Source organism: Onychostoma macrolepis, chromosome 05, assembly GCF_012432095.1.
Source record: "Onychostoma macrolepis isolate SWU-2019 chromosome 05, ASM1243209v1, whole genome shotgun sequence".
Taxonomy (NCBI): domain Eukaryota; kingdom Metazoa; phylum Chordata; class Actinopteri; order Cypriniformes; family Cyprinidae; genus Onychostoma; species Onychostoma macrolepis.
In genome coordinates, this window is record NC_081159.1 from 43,684,062 (window position 1) to 43,708,670 (window position 24,609).

Here is a 24,609-nt window from a genome sequence, read left to right on the forward strand (position 1 = left end):
TACAATGTTTATTTATATAATTTTTTACCTCTTAAGAACAATTTAAAAGTATTGTAGGGAATACAAAATAATTCTCAAGTCATGAAATAAAACTGAAGTTATGAATTTAGTTTTATGATTAGTGAACCTGGCTCCAAAATCTGTCAGGTCAGTTTTGAATTCATTTTAATTTGACCTTTAAATTGAATGCATGTCTGAAATGAACACAAACGAACGCTGCATTGGTGTTTCCATCTCCCTTCGATTTATTCTGCAAGTATAACAATTACTTATAGTGTGGAAAACTGTGAATTATTGCCCAGACCGAACAAAACATTTCCTGTATATTTACAGTGAGAGTTTGGGTTAAACAGAGAATTTATATGAAATACTGTAGAAATTTGCAAGAAAAAGGTTTTCCTGACGTGATTTACCTGATGAGGAGCTACATTATTCTGAAGACATGCTGGAGGTGGCATGCCCTGAGAGAAAGCCAAGGCCTTGTGTCCTATTCCTCTAACACTAACGCATGCAACAGAAACGTCCGTCTGAGAGATCGACAAATCAACATGCCAAAACCCAAGAAGAAGAAGAAAACAAGGCATCGCATCAAAACAAAGAAACTTGATGTTTTAGTTCACACACACACACACACACAACATCCGTTCGTTTGCAATCATGAAAAAAAATCTAAATGATAAAAGCGGACTGAATGTCAAACCTCATGGCACATTCACGAGACCGAAATACAAAAAAGCTTCAGGTGCATAAAAACAGACTGGTTTGTTCACAGTGGTTTGCAGGGGCGATCGGGAGCACAAATCATCTTAAACGTGTCGATTTAATAAAAATCCAGGCGTGGCGTTCCTCCTGTATTTCTATGCGAGGAGACACTGATACGTCGTCCTGAAGTGGGAATAAAAAGCCGTTTGTGAAATTAAAAGGCTCCCCTCTAATATGCCAGCGGCTGCTCGGGACGGTAAATGAGGAAAACAAGGTAATGAAGGGAAATAAAGATGCAGTGGACGGCTCCTGATCCGAGCATATGATACAAGTCCGGCCGGCCGGCTCGCGCGAGCCTCATTTCTTGGCCTGTTTGGTGACCATGTTCCTGGGAGGAGTCACCGGACGACTGGAGTTTGGCTTCTTCTTCTCTGCCGGCTTCAAAATCTGAAATAAACACATCAGATTAAACGGGAATCTGAGGAAAAACAACCCAGTGAATGAATTACACAACATGACCGGTTTCTGGTCCGCATTTCCTTGTTTCTCATGAGTTTTAATCGTCTTTTGACGAGTTCATTTTGAAACTGTTACGGTCATCTTGCATGTATAAAAAAAATACCATGTTTGAAAAATGAATTCTGTACAAATTTGAATTTAATATAAATGTACATCATTTAATATCAATTTAAATGAATGTGATTTAGATTTAAATTTACATTTTAAATTAATATTAATTAAATGTCTGTTTAAGGAAAAGTATATGTCTGAGGTCCTGGAAGCATCATTGGGGGGTTTTTTTATCCTTTTTAAACGTGCTTTTAAACATCATCTTTTGTCATTTGTTTTAAAAAAAGTTTAATTTTTAAAACTTTGTGTTTATTTTCATTTGCTGTCCCTGGGAAAGTTTGATGGCAAAAACAGAAGAGCAAAAAACTGTATTTTCACTTCAAATGATTATTTACTAAATTAATGCATTATATAAAAATAAAAACAATCACCAAACAAATGACTAAAAACAAAATATTCCATGAAGTCTCACAAATAATGTGATTTTAATATAATTTCCAATTTTTTTTTGCCATCACCATGTGTCCTTTGTTTTAAAATATTGTATTAAATTAACTTTTAAAACTACTTTGTATTTTCACGGACAATAAATGTTTATAAAACATTATGATGCACATTTGCCAGATTTAGACAGAGAATGGTTTCCCCCCAAAAAAACAAAAAAACATCTCACTTAAAATGACTTTCAACACCAAAAAAAAGTGTTAAATAATTACTATTATACATGAAAAAAATTCAATAAAACAAAATTTTCCATGTAGTCTCACAAACAATATGCTTTCATAAAAACAGTAAAATGACGTTTGGACGGGGTGCATGGCAGCTCCTGTGCACACAAGGTTAAAATCAAACGCTGATTTAAAGGAGACCGTCCTGTACCTGGAAGGAGCACATGAGGGTCTCGTCGACGCTCATCATGGCTCCGGCGTTGTCAAACTCTCCGCAGTAGTTCGGTGCGGAGAACAGAGTCACCAGCTGCCGCTTGGCGAAGAACTCGTATCCGTCCTCCACCACCTGCGACACACAGGAAGAGGAAGTTCAGGAGACGCTCGGGATCTAGACATCACTGCTCTGAGTACTGCATTTCATTGCGCTGCGTATGAGAAACATCACACGGCAAACGAAACAGAAGCGTAATGAACCTGCGACGCAAACAAACTTGTCCGAGCTCAGAACACAACGTTGATTTTGCGACACTGTTACAGCACAGTGCTGCGAGATCCAGCGAGAAGCGTTTGAATTCGCCGCAGGCTGAATAAAGGTTGCTGCGAGATCTAATGACATGCACAGAAATCTCTGTTATAAACCGATCAGACAGCGCTGACGCAGAAAACCAGAAGCAGTAACGCTAACTGTAACCACGGTGTAACCATAGTTGAATGTTATTACATACATCTCAGGGTTTGTACAGCCTTTTTGAGAGAGAAATTCAAGCAATTTTCAATGACTTGGAAGCATTTCACACTGTTTCCAGCACTTTAAAGCTCCTGAATGATCCAAACTGAATGTTAGATTTAATGGGATGACCAAAATATACTGTGCTGAACAAACACTGGTGTAAGATTAAAAAAGACATTAAATCAGCGTTATAACCTGTGGATGGCAGCAGTCATTCATTTCTATTTCCTTTATATTTTGAAATCATAAAATAACTAGTATAATATAGTTCTGCACTTGAAGTGAGAAAAGTCACAAAGTGCCTTGAAAAACTTTCTTCAATTTGCAAGAATCACACATAGTGTTCCTTTCATCATCACTGAAGTTATCGGTCAGTTACATATAATACTATAAGAATAATGGTACATTTAATGCGAGTAGAATAGCATATATTAATTTTCTATATAAAAATTTTGCACGTTACTGTTGTTAAAAAGTACATTTTGTATGCATCAACTTAGAAACCAAGAAATAAACATTTAATTTTATCACTAACTGCTCTTATATTAATGCAAATCAATAGTAATTTTTTTGATTAAATTATCTTTATTTTTAATACCCCCACCCCCCAAGCGCTACCATGAAAACAAGACAGATTTCTAAAAAATACTTAAAACAAAATTACCAAAACTGAAAATATAAAAATACAACTTACTCAAAATATAAACAACTACAATAGAATCCCAGTGATACTAAAATAACACTCAAAGTCAATAATTCTTAACATACAATTGTTGAGATTTATTCATTTGTAAATATTAAAATATATAATTGTATAAATAAATGAATTAAAAAAAAAAGCACACATTTGAAATTTGAATTAATTAAAGTCAGTAGGTTTGTCTTAACACAAATCTACAGTAAAAAAAATATATATATATGAATTTTTATTAATTGATAAGATAACATTTTAGAGTTGCATTATGACTCCCAGAATCAGACTTGGATCATAAAGATTTCGTAAAAAGATCCCTAATTAATTAATAAAGTATTTTCTTCTAGACATTTCCTGGCAAAAAATAAATAAATAAAAAATGCCAATGCAAGTCAAAACATTTTCAGGGCAAGTAAAAAAAAAAAAAAACCCCACTGAAACTGAATCTGAACGTGTTTCAGCCTGATGTGAAACGGCCTTTGAGCTGATGAAGTGAAATAATCAGACAGCAGATTTAGTATCTTTTTATTTAGTATCCTTATCAAGACCAGAGAAAACTCTTCAGGTCCAAAGTCTGAGAGGAAGACGTCACTGAAACCAGGCAACATGAGATATGAGAGACTGCTTTATATCATTTACACACGAGCACTGAGTAAAGTGAAAATACAGAGCAGAACAATTCCCAATTTGCTTTAGAATAACAGTTTGACTGTTTTGAGTCTATAGTTTTGAACTGAAGTGTTTCATAACATTAATCTGTTTTTACACTGATGTCAAACTGATGCATTCATTTTAATAGGAATCATCTCATCTTGTGATTTGAGTTCATCATCAAGTTTTAAATAAAAAACAAAAAATGATCAAAAGATATTAAAAAAAATAATAAATATATTGCAAACAATATAATAAACATATTGCAATAATACAACTGTATTTAAGAAAAATACTAAAATTACATCACTAATATTTAAGTGTCAATTAATTCATTTTTAACAATATTTTGGCATACAAAAAAAATAAAAAATAAAATAATAATATATATATATAGTATTTAATTCACTGCATTATACAAATATTATGATTTTTGATTATATTGTGATACAAAAATGTCCACTGTGATACAACTATAAAACATGGATTTCTTTTGCGATTATTATTAAATAAGTCAAACAAAATAATATATTAAGCATTTAATAAAATTACTACAAATAAGACTGTAAAATAACAATACTAATATTTAAGCCTTAATTTCTTCGTTTACAAAAATGTATTTATTTATTTGTTTATTATTTGTTAAATGAATAGATGTGATTATGCTCGTTTGATGAAGAAAGCGTGCCGTAGTTACGTTTGGGATCATTTTAGTTAGTTGGCGGTTTCAGATCCCGTCAAGGAGACCGCTGAACGCGCCTCTTTAAATGGTTTCATGGTGCTCGTTGTTGTATTTTAAAACACAATCGAAATGTTTGTAATTGACATCATTGGCATTTAAAATAAAATAATCCCCAACGCACTTTTAATCACTGTTTTCGCATCTCTTACTGTGATAAACATGCGGGGGAAATGAAAGATTTCATGGCCATGAATTAAGAATTTGTTCCTACTTATTAATTCGTTCCCTCATTTTAGTTAAATCATGGGTTATTTAGGGAACAAATGAATGAAACATGGACCACGGCCACAAATTAATAAGTCGTAGGAACAAATTAACAAGTTGTATGAATGAATTATATGTCCTGCTCGCGTCCCACAGCCCTGTCGAAGCGCAGAGCCCGATATGAAACATTTATCTGAGGAAATTATAATTAAACCAAGTCAAGTTACTAAATTTCTATTGGTTTCTATGTTGAATGACTTTGTATTGTTTCTATTTTAATGTACTTTTAAAGTTTGGAATATAATAAAGCACATTAGTGAATTGCGCACGAGCCGCACACACCCCAAAATTAAATTGCTTAATCGACCACCGATAGCTTTAATCAATCTTTTATCGACAATTAATTGATCGTCGATTAATCGTTGACATCCCTAATTGCAATAACACCATTATACAGTAAAATGAGCAAATCAAGTATTTAATAAAAATACTAAAAATAATTGTATTTTATATGAAGACTAAAATGGCAATACTAATATTTAAATCTTTATTTCTTCGCTTTCAAAATTTAATCTTTCACCTAATTTTGACCAAAACTGCATCATGATGCAAAATTCCTACTGTGATATAAGGCTATGTAATTCAGCTTAACTTTTAGGGCTGGGTAAAAAAAATTAAAATATTGATATCTCGATTTGAATCGATTCTCATTTTTACGAAACAATATCTATTCTTAAATCCCAAGAATCGATTATTCTAGCCTGTTTTCAGTCAATGGATGGAAAATTTACACACACCTCCCAACCAATAAATCACAATAAGCATTGGTACTTTTAATATGAAACAAAGTCTTAGATTTCAATTTATGTCCATTGTATTGCAGTATTCAAACAATAAATGCCGTTTTGGCGCCTTTAATCTGGAGTGACAGATCGCTGCAGAGCCTCAGTGAACTGATCATCTTCTCCACATTAATACCAGCTTCAGCACAAAATAAACATGACTAAACATCTGAAGGCAAGTCAAAAGAAAGACTACAACTTTACAATCCATATCGCTCAATCAGTGTTTCTGCCGCGCAAACACATCAATATAACAGCGTGTAAACAATTCATGTAACATCACATTTACCTCAGAAAGCATATTCGGTGACCATAAACTCGTTAGTCAGCCAGAAAAATAAACTGTAGAGAGGAGTATTTTGCTAAATATATGCACCATATAAAATATTAATTATAATGTTTTACTGTTTAATCTTTACTCTTTAATGTTTTATTTATGTTTCAATAAATCCATCCAAGTTTTGATGACAGCTACTATCAAAAAGACTAAGTAATTGTAACTTAATTATAAAAACTTCATTAAATTTAAGCAGCTGTATAGCACAATCAGTCAATTTTAACCTTCAATATTATAATGTAGTACCAACTGATTCGTGTATATTTTACAGCATTAGTTGAGAGATTTTTTTCTTGAGAAAATTTGGCATGTACTGTTCCTGATATTATATATATATATATATATATATATATATATATATATATATATATATATATATATATAGAATCGAATCAAATCGTGAAATTTGTGTCAAAACCCAGCTTTATTAACTTTACCTTTGCTGTGGGCGAGAGTAGGCGGTCAGAAAATTTTGTGGGAGACCCGCGGGGAACAGTGGGGTTTGGTGTGGAATAGAAATGGAGTCAACACATTAAGTTGAGAAGAAAATTAAAGCGGCTGTTTACTTGACAAAAGCAAAGCAAGGCAAGTCAGACATCTGGAAACAATTCTCAACTGTCACTGAAAAAAATGGGAAAGAGTTGAACTTCGTAAGTTGCGATAAATGTGCAAAAGTGTAAATCTGGCACCTCTGCCCTGAGGCGGCATACCTATTTTCTAAGTTCTCTGTGTTTATTTACTTAAGTTAAATTTATTTCATATTTTGCTTTGGCTTATTTAGCATACTTCAACTGTTTGTTTAGTTAAACGTTTGGTGCGTGTGTATCAAGCAGTACGTTTAAAAACTGAGGTGCTGCTATTAACAACTATTTTAACGGTTAATGTTTTATAACGCTAATAAAAAAAATACCGAATGTTTTTGTCAGGTGTGGTCCTTTGGTTTAGCATTACTTCATCTTATTTAAATGCAATCATGTTTAAAGCCTGCTATTCTGGATGTTAAGTTACGAATATTTAGTCTGAGTATTTGTGTAGCTGACATATTACAAGCTCTGAGAGAAAGTCTGCAGGAGTGGACACAAACATTGCGGGCGCAGGTGGGTGCGGGTTTAAGAAAACAGTCCCACGCAGGCCTCTACACTGAAAAGCACATGAAACTGAACAGAATCGGCACCCGATTACTGTCCCTGTGCATGTGCTGCTGAGCACTGGTGAGTCACTAGATTACAGTCTGAGTGGATATAGATTAGGGTTCAGGGAACAGCACACACACAGAGACATAAGGAGCGTCCCACACTCGTATCAAAGCCCTGCGTCATCAGACCAATGTCAAAGGCTCGTCTCATATCTGCAGACTCATGCGCGGCCGGCTCAGCATGCACCGCTGTGACTCATCCCGCGCTTTTAACCAGGAACAGTTTCACATTTCCAATAACTGGACTTTCATGTAAGGTGAAACTGAGCGACTCGCCCAGCCGAGCCAGACGATCTGACCACTGGCTCATACGTACAGTGACTAGAGACCGGCTACTCATTAACTAGCTGTCTGACAACTGGCTAGCCAATCAGTGAAGTCGACTAGTGTTTTTATCTTTTCCCATTTTTAGATGGGGATACATTTGGAGACTCTTCTCCGAGGTGTTTTAGTGTGCTGACAGCAGCATGCTAACAGTCCAACAGTAACTATTACTGTCAGCAGGGTAAAAGCCTCTCTAAGAAAGTCTAAATCCGTCTATAGCACCGCGTCTACAGACACTGCAGCTTTTGCAACAAACCCACAGCATGCAACAATAAATTATGTAATTCCTTAAGACAGACTACTTGGCGAACTCAAGACTAGAGCTGTACGACACTAGAGAAACCTGACATTGCGATATTTAGTTTTTATGTAATACACTGTATCATGCAACATGGAAAAAGACAGGAATTTTCACCAAATGACCTGAATAGCCATATTTGGAAAGAATGAATTATTCCTAAATGATTGGGGTGATTCTGTTGGGAAGTGTATCTGCATAAAAAAAATTAAAAAAAAGTTTTAAAATGACTTTTTACTCTGAATAATTTTTTTGGGAGTATGAACCATCCTTTTAGGGATTGAACAATTTGGGAAAAACATGCATGTTCACACTTGGGTATATAAAATACTAATTTAAGAAATTTTATTTAATATATAATTGTTCATTGTTGCTCATGTTAGTTCCAGGGTTTTTATAGTTAACTAAAAAAAAAATAATGCATTACTTAAAATAAATGTTAACTGAAAATTTATATTGTCATTTTCATATAGTTTATCTTGGCATGCTAAAATAAACTAAAGTTTAAAAATTAACAAAAACTATATAGACATTTAAGTCCAACAAAAACTAATAAAAACAACAAAATTATTTTAATTACTGAAACTTTAAGGGAAATTCAAATGAAAACAAAAATATAAAATAAAATAAAATAAAATATTAATAAAAATTGTAATAGTATCTCAAATGATACTAAAACAACACTGGTTAGTTCAGTGCAAACAGCAACAACTTTTGATTTTAAAAACGTATTATTAAATGTTGAAATTAAATGAAGTATTGTTCATTGTTAGTTCATGTTAACTAATGTTGTTAACTAATGCTAACAAATGACACCTTATTGTGAAAGTGTTCCCAAAGCAATTCTTTCCACTTTAGCTTTTATAGGCCACTTTTATATTCACACTTTTTTAACTTATTCAATACAGCTATAAAATAAAATTGTGATTATCAATAAATCAAAAAAGAAAAATATATTACAATAAAATTACTGTACTGTAAAATAATCAACTAAATACTAAATACTAAAAATTTTATAGTAAAACTTTTATTTTGCCATTTTGTCTGCATACAAATATAAAATAAAATAAATATATTGCAAACAAAATAATAAAAATATACTGTAATAGTACTATTGTATAAAAAAACTACAGAATTTTATGGTAAGTCCGTAAAATTAAAATACCAATATTTAAGTCTTAATTTCTTCACTTTCAAATATTAAACTACTTATTTTTACCAGTTTCACAATAAGCAGGTTTATATGCACCCAAATAATCAGTTTGTAATCGGACTGAAGGCTCAATCGGACTGAAAAGCATTCATGTAAACACCTAAATCGATCCAACTGAGCTCGATCTGAATGAAATTTCGATTGGATTGAAAGGGGTGGTTTATTCCTTTTCTAATATGATTGAGAGCGCATGTAAACACTCGATCAGACCGAACCCCGAAACTGAAAGGACTTCACATGTGCAATGACGCAGAAATAGCGTAATGGCGTATGACGCACAGAACAAACTATTCCTCCTGTTGAATTCAGTGTTGAATAAATGAGTGTTCTGTCATTTCACTCAGCGTCTGTGAAGTGAAGCAGGACAACGTCCCACTAGCCCTTGTTTTAGATTCTTATCCACAAACGGCTGGTTTTTGGGCTCGGGGACGGGCGTTTTTACTGAGTGATAAATAAGCAGCATGGCACAGCCGTATGTGTTCACTGACTCCAAATTATGACAAGAAATGGCTAAATATTAATTCTGCTGTTTAAAACGAATAAAGAAACTGTTATTATGCACAAACAGCGGGAAACTCTATATTTCTGCAGTGTACGCATGTCAAAGCTTGTGACATATAAACGCACACATCAACCCGATCACTTCATTTAGTGTTCATGTAAACACTACATTCAGATTCATCAATTGGAATGAATTCAGTCTGAAACAAAAGTTGTGCATGTAAACATAGCCAATGAAGCGATGGTTGTTTACATGCACATTAAACCAAAAGCCAAGCCACTCTAATTTTATTTAATTAAAATGCAGCCTTCATGATTTGACAACTGCAATAACCCGTACTAAAAATATCAAATTTCATTTCGATGTATTCTGAAGACTCACCTGGTGGGCCCTGCAGATCAGATCCAGGTCGTGTTTGTGAAGGAACTTGGCCACCACTTCGGCTCCGAAGGTGAAGGACACGCCTCGGTCGTTCTCGCCCCAGCCCAGCACGTCCTTGTCTGGGTCGGACCACAGCAGGTCGCACAGGAGGCCCTGGTCCGGGACATCTGTGGGTCTCATGATCCTTCTGATCTGCTCCATGGACTGCAGATCAGGAGACAGACCTGAGGAAGAGCAGAAACAGCTCGAGATTTCACGTTCTTAGAAAGTCCACTGGATGAGTTCCTAGTTTCTTAAGGAAAGCGAGGCCTTATAACGCGTCATCTGTCCAGAGATCACATGTGACACACTATCCGCCCGGGATTCGCACTGACTCAGCACTCAGAAATGTGGGAGATGATGTCAGTGCAAATCGTGAAGTGATGAAGTAAGATGATTTACACACCCTAAACATTTCAACAACACATGGGACAATCCTGCGGCGTAAGAACTACGCAGAGAGGAGAGTCTCAGAGCGACAGTAAACAGTAGGCTTCTCGTTTTACATGCATCACGTATCTGAAGTCCTTCCTGCTGCTGCTTCGTCACAGAAAGATCGTCTGATTGAGGAATTACTAAAAGTAGCGATGCAACTAACTTAAGTAGTATTTCTTTCTCATGAAGCATCACTTTAGCAAATCAGTTCGAATGGACATTCAAATTAATGACCGGGAAAAATAACACTTTATGATTTATTTTGTAATATTCTGCAACAAAAATATACCATTAAATGCTGTTTTTAATTCAGTTACATACGTTTTAATTTTTTTAGCACTCTAACTGAGATTATATCATTTATAAAAATCAATTATTTGCTATTTTCTTTGCTTTTGTTTTTATTTTAATAAAGGCTGTGTTAAACTGATGCTTATTATGTTGTAATGTTACAGAAGATTTCTATGTTTACAAATATTGTTCTTTTGAACTTTCTATTCATCTGTGAATCCTAAAATATATCAGTTTCCACAAAAATATTGGGCAACATTTTCAACACTGATAATAATCAGAAATGTTTCTCGAGCAGCAAATCAGTATATTAGAATGTGACATATCATGTGACACTGAAGACTGGAGTAATGATGCTGCAATTTCAGCTTTGATTGCAGAAATAAATTACAGTTTAACAGATATTTACATAGAAAACAACTATTTTAAATAGAAATAATATTTCACAACAATGCTATTTCTATTGTATTTCTGATCAAATAAATACAGCCTTGGTGTGCAGGAGTAACTTCTTTCAAAATAATTGTTTTATAAATATTTACCGACCCTTAACTTTTCAACGGTAGTGTATATTTAATTGAAAATATTTTTAAATATGTTTTTAAAAATATATATTAAACTAAACATCCTGCAACTGGCCATTTATGTAGTAAACTAATATAAAAAATATATATTAAACTAAATGTCCAGCAACTGTGTTTATAAAACTAACCAGTAACATGCAGAAAAAGATTTCCAAACGGATTTGAGATTTGACTTGGACTCGTGACAGAAGACAGGTGACGTAACTTGGACTTGACGTCAGACTTGTGCACAGTCACACATTGGATGCCATAAAAACGCACATTCAGGACATTCCACGTAGCAGAAGAGTTCATCGCTCGTTGTTTAGCAGGTGAAAGTCTCTCGGGGTTATCTAGAGGGTTTTAGCACCACACCCACCTCCATGACAGCAGAAGATCTTCTCATCAACGATGGCAGCGATGGGCAGACAGTTGAAACAGTCTGTGAACGTCTTCCAGAGCTTGATGTTGTAGCGTCTCCTGCCTAAACACACAAACTTGAGCTTAATATCACCTTCAGGATTTATTATTTAAAAGTGGTTAAAATGTAAATGAATAAAAAGAGCTCTAGAGGGACAGACTCTGCTAAAAATACACAGCGGTTCCCTTCACTCTCACACACACGACTGCAACAGCGCTAAATAATTAATTCTGCACTGAACGAGAGTCAGAGTTCTGCTTAAAGTACACATTTTGCTCTTATTATAGTTTAAAACATGGTTAAATGCAGTGGAATCTGGTCATGCATTTGCTTCTGTCCATGTGGCGGATTACGTTAATGTGAACATTCACGATGGCCAAGTATTCCAGCAGGATTAGTGATTACAATATACAGCCAAACAATCTGGACACCTTAAATCAGAATCATGTTGTTGCTCACAAAAAAAAAAAAAGGTCTATTGACATTTTTATTAGCAAATGACCACAAAAGCAATTCTTTAATCTGGTTCTGCTAATACAAAAAGCAATATTTAAATTGTGTGTATTTATACATCAGGTAGGGCACTATGATTATTAATTTTATTTATTTTTTTGGTCAATTCGGTTTTAATTTTAGTAATCAAAAACATATTTAATAACTACGTTTTTGAAGTCAGTGTTATTTTAGCAGCACTGAAATACTATCATAATTTTTATTAATATTTTGACACTTTTTATTTTTATTTTAGTTAAAGTTTTAGTAATTTTGTTGCATGTTTTTGTCATTTATTAGTTCTTTTTTTATGTATATGTAGTTTTCATTCATTTTTATTTCAAGTAACAAAAACTGTTTTATGGTTTTAGTTTTTGGCAACGATAATCCTGATTGAAGTCATGAAATACACAATTTAATAATTTAATGATTAATATTTTTAAAGCCCAATGAAATCCATTTTATTTTTTCCCCAAATTCTGTTTTACTTTCTTAATTTTTTTTAATACAAATCAAGTTATACAAAAAAAAAAATGGTGGTAATCAAAAAAGGCATAAAATGTTAGCAATTAATCTTTTAAAAAGTAATCCAATTAAAAAACTCCTTTTGTTTTTTTGGCAAACAACGTGCTGCACAGCAGAGGTTTACAGGTGCATGGTGGAAGTCACAGGCAGTAATCATGGCACAGTATCTACTGGACACTCACACTCATCGTAGAAGCCGTAGATGCGGTTGATGGAGGCACACTCGTGGTTTCCCCTCAACAGGAAGAAGTTCTCAGGGTATTTGATCTTGTAGGCCAGCAGGAGACAGATGGTCTCCAGAGACTGCTTCCCTCGGTCCACATAGTCGCCCAGGAACAGGTAGTTGCTCTCCGGAGGATATCCTCCGTACTCGAAGAGTCTGAGCAGGTCGTAGTACTGTCCGTGGATATCGCCTGTGGAGACGAGAGTCTCATTCGCTGAATGCTGAACAGACTATTTCAACAACATGACAGGCTAAACCATCTCTGAAAGACATTTGACAGTAGTAGAGATTAGGGATGGGCGATATCTTATCGTTTGCGATATACCGGTAAAAATTCCCCCCATGATAAGAATTAGTCTTCCCATGATATAACGATAAAGTCTAGTTGCTGACATATTTCTGTGTGCGACCGTGCGGAGCGACATCGCGGAAGGCGGACGTGAAATTGAGGAGGAGGATAATACTTTTCTCTAAAGAAACAGGATTCCCTGAATTATCGACACTGACATCTTTATTGCAATAAATACCAGAAATATCGTGATATATTTTGAAGCCCGTATCGCCCATCCCTAGTAGAGATTCAGCATTTCTATTTTTAACGTGGTATATCTGCAGTGTGATTTAACTAAAGGTTTGTGTTACTCACCGCAGATCTTCAGCGGCGCTTCCAGCTCCAGGAGGATGGGCTGGCTGAGGAAGATCTCGCGGGACTTCAGACACAATCCACGGATCTCGTTCTCCTGCAGCTGAACGTTCTTGCCAGGCTTTGACCCTCTCACTGCAGACGCACAAACAAACCTACAGTTAGCTAACGCACCGGTTCGGCTCTTTGACCTTTGCCATGGGAAAATATAACATGCAGAAACCAAAACTGAAAACATACATAAAAGCAAGCAATAAACATATGTAACACTCGATGATTAAAAACAGAGTTACTATAGTGTATCACTAATATACTATTATAGTTCCCATTTTATATTTTGTTATAGGGCTATATTTTGAGTTTAGTTTTACATTTTATTTTCATTATAGTTTTATTAATTTTGTTATACATCAAGTTTATAATTTTTATTACTTTTTTAAAATGTGCATAGTTTTTATTCCATTCTATTTCAGTTTTACTTTCATTTATTTTAGTACTTAAGCTTAAACTAAACAAAAATGCCAACTAACTGAAATAAGTTTAAGGTTTTTTATTTATTTATTTTTTAACTATTTTAAACTTTTATTTCAAGTAATTAAAAAAAATCACTTTTTTCAAATTCAGTTTGTTTTCCCATTTTAATTCAAAATTTAGTAATCAAAAAGCATTAATTGAAATCACAAAATGTACACCATTTAAATGAAAGGTTTAACAAAAATGTAATTCACAGGGCCCTATGTAATGCTTTTTATTTTTCCCAATTTCAGTGTTTTCTGTTTACATTTTTCTTAATTCCTTTTTAATGGTTTAAATTGCAATAATCAAAAAGCATGTCTAATCAACTGAATTCATAAAACTTTAACAATTTAATAATTTATTAAATTGTTTACAAATAATAGGGCCCTATGAAATTTTCTTGTTAATTTTTTTTTTCACCCCAGAAATTCTGTGTTAGTTTCATTTTTTTCTGGAATTATGTTTTGATACAAACTAAATACAAAGAAAATGTATTTTCTTATTTTAAGTTCTTATTTTATTTTTTTTATGTAATCAAATGAAGGCATAAAACATTTATATAAGCTTTAATTTGAATAATAAGTAATAAGCCCAGAGTTCTGCCTACAGCTGTAAGATAAAACAAAGATGTGGACAATTTATAAACACAAGTCAACACTTAAATCACCATCAGACGTCATCGTTCATGTAATTATCTGGTTAGTTGTGCAACAGTTTCTCGCAAGCGAGCGTCCAGAGTTGCAAATCCAGACCCTGCAGTAATTCTGGACAAACACTACTTGAGCTCGCAGGGAAAACTGTGGCATTATGCAGATAAACGTGGCGTTTTTAATGGCCTTTCTGTGATCCGTCAGCACAGGGAAGGGAAGTAGGTTAGGTTTGTCTTCCTGTCTGCAGACGTGCCCTACTTGCAGAGGATCAAAGTGACCTACAGGATTCATCCCTAATGTGTAAAGCAGTCTCTCCCGAAAGCACACGGATCATCCCGCAGTCCCATTACTGCCCGCTTCCAACGTCTTCCTACTCACGATGTTCGCAATTTTCACATCGATCGCGTTTTTATTGCGCTGGAACTCCAGGGAATAGTCAAAGGCTGGCCTGTGCACCACGATGGCCTGTTACTGCCCAGCATTTCTATTTTTACCCCGTGTTTGGAGCAACTGGCACACAGTTCTGCAGCTCTGGACTGAAGCTTGTTTTGCTGGTTACTGAGAGTTAGGGCTGGGTGGGAGGACGGTACATACCGTACGCAGTATTTAACTGGATTATCCAAATATAGACATCTGAAATGGTTATTTAATACAAATCAGTTTTCCACTGATTTACCAACTAAAATAGAGATATATACCGTTTCTGTGAAATAAAAACAACATAATTACCAGGATGTAGGATTGTGATGATTTACATTTACATACAGGAGGGTTTCCCCAAACTGGGGTTCACCAGATATTGAAAAGTTAAAATAAAATCAGAAAATTAAAATGTACAGCTGTGATGAAGCAGATATGATACAAATTTTAACATAAAACAATGAAAACTTTATAAAAATAGTAAATATCTAATACAAATAAATTACATATAAAAATAAGACCGTAATATTATATATTATTTAATGTGAATATTAAAAACTTTAAATAAAAACAACAAAAAGATTTTAAAATATAATGATTGACATTATTTATTATGAATATAATTAATAATAATTGTCTAAAGCAGAGGTCGGGAACCTATGGCTCGCCAGATCTCTCACCCTTTACCAACAAATTTTTGAACAGCAGACAAAGTGTAAAAGTATGTAAAAAAGTGACAGGACTGAAACATATACTTTGTTTTATATATTTTATACTTTGAAACATTTCGCCGGTTTCTTTCGCTTTTTCCGCGCAGCTTTCAGCGGGTGGGACTGTTAGCGTTATTAATAAAGGAACGTGAATGAACGAGACAGTAAAGTGGGACATTCTTGATATTAAAAAGACAGACAGTATCCGCTCAATGCGCTTCTGACTGGATGTTTTCTGCGCGCGAGGTCCGAGTGGAACACGGAGCAGCATAGTAGACTGTTTCTTCGGTGGATCGCCTAAAAACACGGAGTGTCAAAATGCCTGCACTGGTGTGTATTCACATAAATACAGTCGACATAAGCACCGTGCATTATTTTTCACTCACTCAGTCTCTTACACACACACACACACACACACACACACACACACACACACACACACACACACGCTAAGCGGAGTTACACCTTGGGTGTGCATTATTTTTCTAATAATTCAACGGACCGAAGTCAATTATTCCGCTTATACTACGGTTGCCACACCTCAAGACATCGATCAGATGATATATTTCATGGCATTCGTCCAGTATTTCTACTTAAATCGCTATTGTGAGTAGGATTATTTCTTCCGCATCTCATCCAACGCCTCTTGTTGCTAATTCCAAAACATCATTTTAAACCTAGTAACAGAGGCTTGAGCCGTTGATAGCAGATTAATGCAGTTAATAACTAAGTTATGAGAAAGAGAGAAAGAGAGAGAGAGAGAGAGAGATTACTTGCAGCAATGTCTGTAGTTATAGTGAAACTTAGTTCCTTTTGTTCACGAACAGCGCCGTTGTTGTTACCTCGCTTGTGAGAAGTCATGTAGTTTTTAAGTTGTTTAATCGTCAGAGTAGCGCTAACAACATTAGCGCGATGTATGTTAGTGTGTGTGCAAACTGTAACTTATGTATGTGCGGTCTGTGAGGAGAGAGAGAGTATGTGCTTTCAGTACATAATAAAACGTAATTTTGTGGCAAAAACATGGACATGATCTGTCCTTTTTATCATTACTATATTTATTTGTTTGGCCAGTGTCGTTGTGGGTTTTGGTTATTTTGCTGTTGTAAGACCTTTGAAATAACAGAAATCATTTGGCAAAGTGATATGTTCATGTAATGAGGACAAGAGCTGCCTGGAACTACGTTAGCCGTGCGTTTCCCTGAAAATAATTGCACACTTTAGAACGTTCGGCAGCCAATCAGATTCAAGCATTCAACGGCCCTGTAGTATAAAGCTAACAGAATGAAGTTTCTTTATTAACTATTTAATGCTCCTATAACTATTAGGGTAAAAAAAACAGGAGGACATGATGGTATTTACTATTTTTACACACCAGAGGCTTTTAAATGAATTGTGAATCTAAAATACGCGTGTTAGAGAATGTACAACGGTTAACAGTGTTTATGTCACATCAGTCCGTCAGAAAAGCAGTTCTGGGCTTTTGTTTTTTTTAGCTAGTTACTTAGTTGTTATTCTTTGCTGGATAACTAGCATATTTAATTTTAAAAGCCCTTTAAAATTAAATATGTAAACAGTTTAGAATAAATGAAAGTACAGTCAAATTTTATCTCCTGTATAGACTTAAAATCTAAATCTTATTGTTAAATCTTATGTATTAGTAAATTTTGAAATGAACCCCAAGAAGAATAATTGCTATATAACTATTGTTTATTGATAGGTCATGTTATCTAACAAATGGAATCTTATTGTAAAGTGTTTTTAATACTACAGTTTCCATCTATTTGATATACACTTGTCTTAAAAATATATGTAATCTTATCTAAATTTATTATAAAAGCTGAGGTTTGTTATTTACTGAAAAGTTATATTTTAGCTGTTGTCAATGATCTAATGTTGTATTTGGCCAGACTCAGCCCATTGCTTTACTTAAGTATATGATATTTTCCTTTTACAGCTGCAGCAGAAATATGACAAAAACTTTTGGGTGAAACTTGTTTAATTTTTTAAAATACTTTTATTACTTGTGGAAAAACTTGAACATTTTTAAATAAGCATAACGAATGGCACTGATTTTTGTGCTTTATTAACTTTATTAATAAAAATAATGTGTTTCTTAATTAGCATGTTTTTGTGTTTTGCTTTGGTACCGAGAACCGTGGATTTTCACTGGTATTGGTCCTGAATACAGACATTTTGGTACCGTGACAACAATATATTGTATATAAAAAATTAAAATAATATGATCTCAGTTAAGCTGACGGCAATATACTTGAAAACAAAAGATGGCTTCGTACCAGAGAAAACACCCTATTTTATATCTGCCTGCATCCAAAACATAGTGACGTCCACCAGTATTTAAAGGGACAGTGCACTCAAAAACGTTGCAGGTTTTATAATATAATATTATTTTTATATTAATACTAGTAATAATTCTGAAATAAAAACATAAATAAAATTAAATACACATACGCACACAGGTGTAAAAGTGGAATAAATGAGTGATTTACACCAAACGAGTTTCCACTGGCTTTCTGCATAAATGTCATGTCAACAAACTCTAACAGAGCAAAGCGAGAGAGGGAGGATCGGCTGACACACTCCACACAACAGGGCTGTGAGACTTATAACAGAAGCCACAACAATGAGCGCTCAGTGACGCTATTCAACGAGATGATGTCAAGTCGCTTCATCACCATTAGCTAAAACTTTCTTAAAGGAATCATTCATCCAATAATGAAACTCTGTCATCATTTACTCAGCCAAAAATGGCACGAACGCTGACGGAAAACGCAACAAGGAGTCAAGACGTCCAAAACCTGCAACGTTTTGGAGTGCACTGTCCCTTTAAATACTGAAGGACGTCAGGCAGATATAAAATAGGGTGTTTTCTCTAGTACTAAGCTGTCTTTTGTTTTCAAGTATATTGCCGTCAGCTTAATTGAGATCCTCATTGTTTTTGTGACAGACTGACACTGCTCTGAAATGCTAAATTATATAATCTGCTACTTATGTAACAAAAAACAAATTGCCCCCTTAAAAAGCTTGAAAGCCGCTTCCCCGACACTGGCGCACAGATCGGCCACATCACGAGGTTTCTGGCTGTGTCTGTGCTAGTATGCACACTATGAGTCAGTGCTCCACAAAGCTGGACTTTCCTTCTGCACCACCAACACTTCCACTACAAAGAAATCACAGCGGAAGACGCGGGAGATCCGCCCGCTTGATGCGAAAAACACTTCTGAACGATTAAAACACACAAAACGTGCGGCAAAGCTTTGAGTTTGGAGCTTTAGAGTGATTGAAGCCAAAAGATGACTCAAGCACAAGTTAAATGACTTTGTCGAGCGTGTCTCAGCTATGCGGGTGAAGTCACTGCCGTGTCATTGAGCATCTGAAACTCCCTGGAACGAGACACACATTCCTAACTACACCTTCATGAGCTCACACACTGTACGAGCACGTTACACAACAGCTGAAGAGTGTGGAAAAGCATCTTTATGCTTCTTCTCTTTCAGTGAGCTTCTTCGTTTACTTTGCTCGATACACAGGACTATACTTGAAGTACTAAGTGAGTCATCAGGAAAATATTACAGTCCGGTACGATGAGTACAAATGCATTTGGTTTATGTATCATCGAGCTAGTAATTACAATAACATGCCTTGATCACTTTTTTCAGTTAACAAAAGCCAATAATCAAGAGGGAATGCTCAAACATTCATGCTGTTCATATCTATTAATGACTGACCATATTTTAGGTTAATTACAAAATCCTGTTTATGAAACATCCAGTAGGGGAATTTCTTTAATAATTTGAGATGCATACTTGTGTTTCACTGAAACTCTTGAACACCTTTTGTCCTGCTGTGATTTTACTTCTACATTTTGGGTGAATGTTTTTAAATGGTATTCAGTGAAAATGAATAATACTCATCCCTTAGTTTTAGAAGATGGGCTGTTTTTAAAGAATCTTTTGAATGCACATTTTTCTGAGTGTGTGAATGTGGTCATTTTGGTGAGTAAATGTTGTATTCTGGTGTTGTATTGCATTCGTTCTTTTATAGGTCGCTTTGAATAAAAGCTAAAAGCTTATGCTAAATGCATAAATGTAAATATTCACACATGTAAATGGAAGAAATGTAAACTTAATTTACTTTATTTCTTCATGATGAAATTTCAAAGTTTCAAACACTTAAAAAAGTAAAAGGAAAACGTATGCTCTATGCTCTGTGTCAAATAAATTTACTATTTTAGTGCTTCAGTCCTGATTTACATCTTTACTAAAGTCATGAGTTTGTTCCATTTTTTTAAGTGTGCCCTATGAAGATGGTATGTCAACCTGTGAATCTGTTCTTCAGCGTTAAAGTCTTTTTATGTTTGTTTCTTGTGAATTACACCGAACAGAATATGTTTAACAACAATAAATAAGCACAAAATTAAGTGTGAATTAAAAACATCTGGGATAAGTTTAAAGATGGGAGACACTAAAAGGAAGAGTTAGAATATTTGCAGGATGCTCTGCAGTGAATGGGTGCCGTCAGAATGAGAGTCCAAACAGCTGATAAAAACATCACAATAATCCACACCACTCCAGTCCATCAGTTAACATCTGGAGAAGACAAATCCAGCATTAAGATGTTTTTAACTAAAATATGAGTCCATAATCCATAATAACGCTTCCTCCAGTGAAAAAGTGCATCTCCTGTTGTCTCTCACATCAAAATCCAGCCACATATTTGTTTTGAGCTGTTTTGGCTTGTAAACGGTGCTTGATCTGTGCAGATTTCTCTCCTGATTCAGACCAGAACATTTTTTCACTGGAGGAAGCGTTATTATGGATTATGGACTCGTATTTTAGTTAAAAACATCTTAATGCTGGATTTGTCTTCTCCAGATGTTAACTGATGGACTTATCAGCTGTTTGGACTCTCATTCTGACGGCACCCATTCACTGCAGAGCATCCACTGGTGAGCTAAATTTCTCCAAATCTGATGAAGTAACAAACTCATATACATTTCTGATTGCCTGAGGGTTCCTTTTTCCATCAATTTTCATTTTTGGGTGAACTATTCCTTTAAATGTATTCTGCTCTTCATCCTCAACACTTCATGAATCTGAGAAGGACTCGGTCTCCAAGACTGATATTCTCCACCCATGAACTACGAGGCAGGTCCTGGCACCACGTTGGGCGGCATTAAACCAAGTGAGGTTATGTAACAGGAGCAGACTGCCAAGGGAACAGCCGTACTAATGCTAGGCGAGCAGATATAGGTGCAGTCCACACACCCCAGCCTGGTTTCTAGGCTGTATAGCAATAAACATGCAGGTGGTGCAACTGGCTCCATGTAAACTCTGACGAGGTGGAAAAAACAGGGAGAGGTTTCTAAGAAACACAGCTAGCTTTATAAAGTATCGTGAGAACAGCCCGCATTAAAAAATACATCTGGCTCAAACACAAAGTCAAACGGCAACAAAAATAGCCACAAATAGAGCAAAAAACACAATTTGGCACAATAGGCAGCGACTCTGCATCAGGTCATTTCCAGAATCCATTACTTTCCTGTCACTTCTACACTATACTGACAAATCATAAAAACATAAGTTATCAGACAGCACCTTAAAATGCCTTTAATCAGTGATTTGACCACAAAAATGAACACCACCCTAGTCTAGATAATGATTCATAATAAATGAATCACAGCGATTCTTTCAATAAGCATTTCTGAGAATGATTCAAGGTGTACGTGTTCTGTTCTTTAGTGCACATAAATTATGAAAATCCATGTTTACGTGCCAAATGATGACATATCTCTACTTTACAATGTTAAAAACTAATGCAAACACAATACAAAGTATATACAAAACCATTTCAATCACACATCTATTTCACACTGTATGGAAACAATCCTAAGAGGACAAAAGCATGTTTCTTGTGTTGAAGTCACTGCTAAATAAACTCAAAGTGAAAATGGGCTGAAGCCCCTCGAGACCCTCTATGATTAATAAATAAACAGATACACATAAAACACCCCTCGAAGAACTCATTACATCTATATGAGTCAAAGCATCAAGCTAAAAAAAATAGATGAGCAATGATGAACTGCTCTGCGTATAAAAATATTGCACAAAACCGAAACCAGCAGTTACGTAAATACATTTATCATGAACCAAGAATTGGTATTACACTGTACACAATAAAACAATAAAGTTTTTGCATAAGCACATGGTATTTACTGTAGTTATGAGTTTTATTGCTTTATTATAATGCATACAATAAAGCAATAACATCATAAAACATTCACTTGTATAATAAACTTATGAGCTTACAGTAGAAAATAAAATATATCAATAAAATAATTCATAAATCTAAATGAGATTATGGTGTTATGTTTTTGGAATTATTTCAGTCTATTCAAACAGGGTTCTCACATCTTTTTCAAGATGTTTGTTATCACTGCAAAAAAAAAATAATAATTTTATAAAGATTACACTCTCAAAGATAAATTACATCTGAACTGAAATAAATATTAACAAAAAATAAATTAATTATTTTAATTTTAACATTTCAATTTCTGTCATTTCCAAGTTTTAACGAATTTAGGACCTTAATAATAAGTGCTTTGAACGGTCAAAGCTGTGTTTAATATCACACCTGTCAACATTATATAGTGTATTTTTGTTTTTAACGATGAAGCACAGAAACCGCGCGTAACTCGCAGCTCGGCCGTGTCTCAACGCCTAGTGAGCTGCCTATGTAGACTGCATTTTTGGGCATCATCGGCGCGTTTTGAACGGTTCCCCCAAAACTCTGTCTATTCAGAACACAATTTTACAATTATCCCGACTGAGACGTTCTGTACGTGTCACAAATGTTGTCTAGGTAGGAAATTCACTATATATTTGAAACGCAGCCGTTAATGTCAGTAAGCAGCTAACGTTAACGCTCTGCTAACCGTGTTAGCTCAGCTCAACAGCTCTAAATACGACCCACATAGCTGATAAATCAGTCATATACATATCCATACGCTACAATAAGAATAATTTTGAAATTGATTATCCTATTATAAGAACATTTTAGCCGTTTCTTGACGTGAAACTCACCCTCGAGCAGGCGCTGAATGATGCTGTCTATGTTGAGTTTGTCGATGTCAGCCATGACTAGCCGAATAAAACACAAACAGCGCCGCTCAAAACACACCAGGCACGACAAATAAAACTATTTCGATTAAAAATAAACAGATTTGTCACAGGGAAACTCTAAACAAAAGATTTCAGATCTCAGCTTGGAGCTTGGAGCGTGCTGCGGCGGAGGCACACCGGCTCTGCGGAAGGATACGCGCATGCAGTAACAGCGGTACAGTGCAGCTGCTGGAAACCGGCGGGCGGATGAATACAACACAGCTGCACGAGTGAGGAAAAATAGGGCGGAGGAAATGGGAGGGAGCGCAGCTGAGTTTCACAATAATGTGTGACGCTGAATGTTAATTGAACACGTTTTAACTATTTCATATTTATTACAAATATTTTTGCATGTTAATATTATTTTAATGACAACATCCTCCCTCAGTTCTCAATACAGTAATGCAAAAAGGAATTAGGCTACTTATTTCATTTGTCAAATATTTAAGCATCATGCATTTAATTTTTGCCGATTTAGATTTTTAAATCCCAGTATTTTTACTGTAATGAAGTACGTTTATATGGCTGAGGGAACATGTTGAGATGTTCAGCATCATATTTCATCATCTCTTCTTGGAGGAAGTGATGTTTTCTTAAGATGTTTCACCAGCATCCTGATCACATCAGGTTGCACAAAGAACATTGACAGGGTGTGTCTGAATAAACCACATTAAAACAGTACGCCTAACAATTCTCTTCATTTTATCTGCATCACAACAAAAAACTTGTGTCTACTTCTTATTGGTCGTATAATTTTTCTTTTCATTATGAGTGAATTAACTAATTGCAGATAGAAAACATTGCAGATGGATTCAAATACATGCATTTTACCAATGACAAAAAAAAAGCTTCTGATTGCATGTTTCTCAGATGTATAGGCTATATTGTTCAGAGCACTGGCAGTATAACTGTGGTGTCCTCTAGTGTTTGTTGTCTGTCACCTGCAGTGACTTTCTTTTCAATTTAATCTTTTTTTATTCATGAATGTGAATTTGAAAATAATTCACTGAATTGCAATTCAAAGAAATTCAACACAATCACAAAACAAAACATAAAAATAACCACCTGATATGTAGAATATCTTTCATACAGCACCATGACATTATTTTTAGATCATTATTTAATTGTGTAAATTCTATACATATAGAGGCAGTCTGCTTCTATGGATTATAATATAGAGGGTAAAATAGAGCATTCTGGGAAATTAAGTTTGTTTAATAGTGCAATATATAAATCAAATACACATTTCTACATGTGTCAGACATCAATTAATAATATAAAATAGTGTTTCTGTAAATAGTCCATATGCTATGTGGATGACAACCAGGGTTATTATTGTTAACTAAAACTAAAATCATGTTACTTCAAATAAAATAAACATTGCATGAAAAAAACAAACAAATGTTAACTGAAATAAAATATAAAATTAAGCTTATTTAATCAGTTTAAC

General features: G+C 34.7%; 1 protein-coding gene across 1 annotated transcript; it reads right to left on the reverse strand.

Moving 5' to 3' along the window:
* Positions 1–221: 221 nt before the first annotated feature.
* On the reverse strand, positions 222–23,358 carry ppp1cc (protein phosphatase 1, catalytic subunit, gamma isozyme). Its single transcript, XM_058777009.1, has 7 exons — positions 23,082–23,358; positions 13,689–13,820; positions 13,002–13,232; positions 11,761–11,865; positions 10,054–10,277; positions 2,152–2,286; positions 222–1,149 (listed from the first exon to the last, which is right to left on the reverse strand). The coding sequence occupies exons 1-7, from the start codon at positions 23,134–23,136 to the stop codon at positions 1,060–1,062; spliced, it is 972 nt and encodes a 323-aa protein (XP_058632992.1). The 5' UTR covers positions 23,137–23,358; the 3' UTR covers positions 222–1,059.
* Positions 23,359–24,609: the final 1,251 nt, after the last annotated feature.

Coding starts and splice junctions, on each gene's coding strand:
- ppp1cc (XM_058777009.1), bottom strand. CDS start 23,136: ATGGCTGACATCGACAAACTCAACATAGACAGCATCATTCAGCGCCTG. Junction 10,278..11,760: donor GATCTTCTGCTGTCATGGAG/GTGGGTGTGGTG, acceptor GCTCTTCCTCAG/GTCTGTCTCCTGATCTGCAG. Junction 2,287..10,053: donor TGATCTGCAGGGCCCACCAG/GTGAGTCTTCAG, acceptor TGTGTGTCGCAG/GTGGTGGAGGACGGATACGA.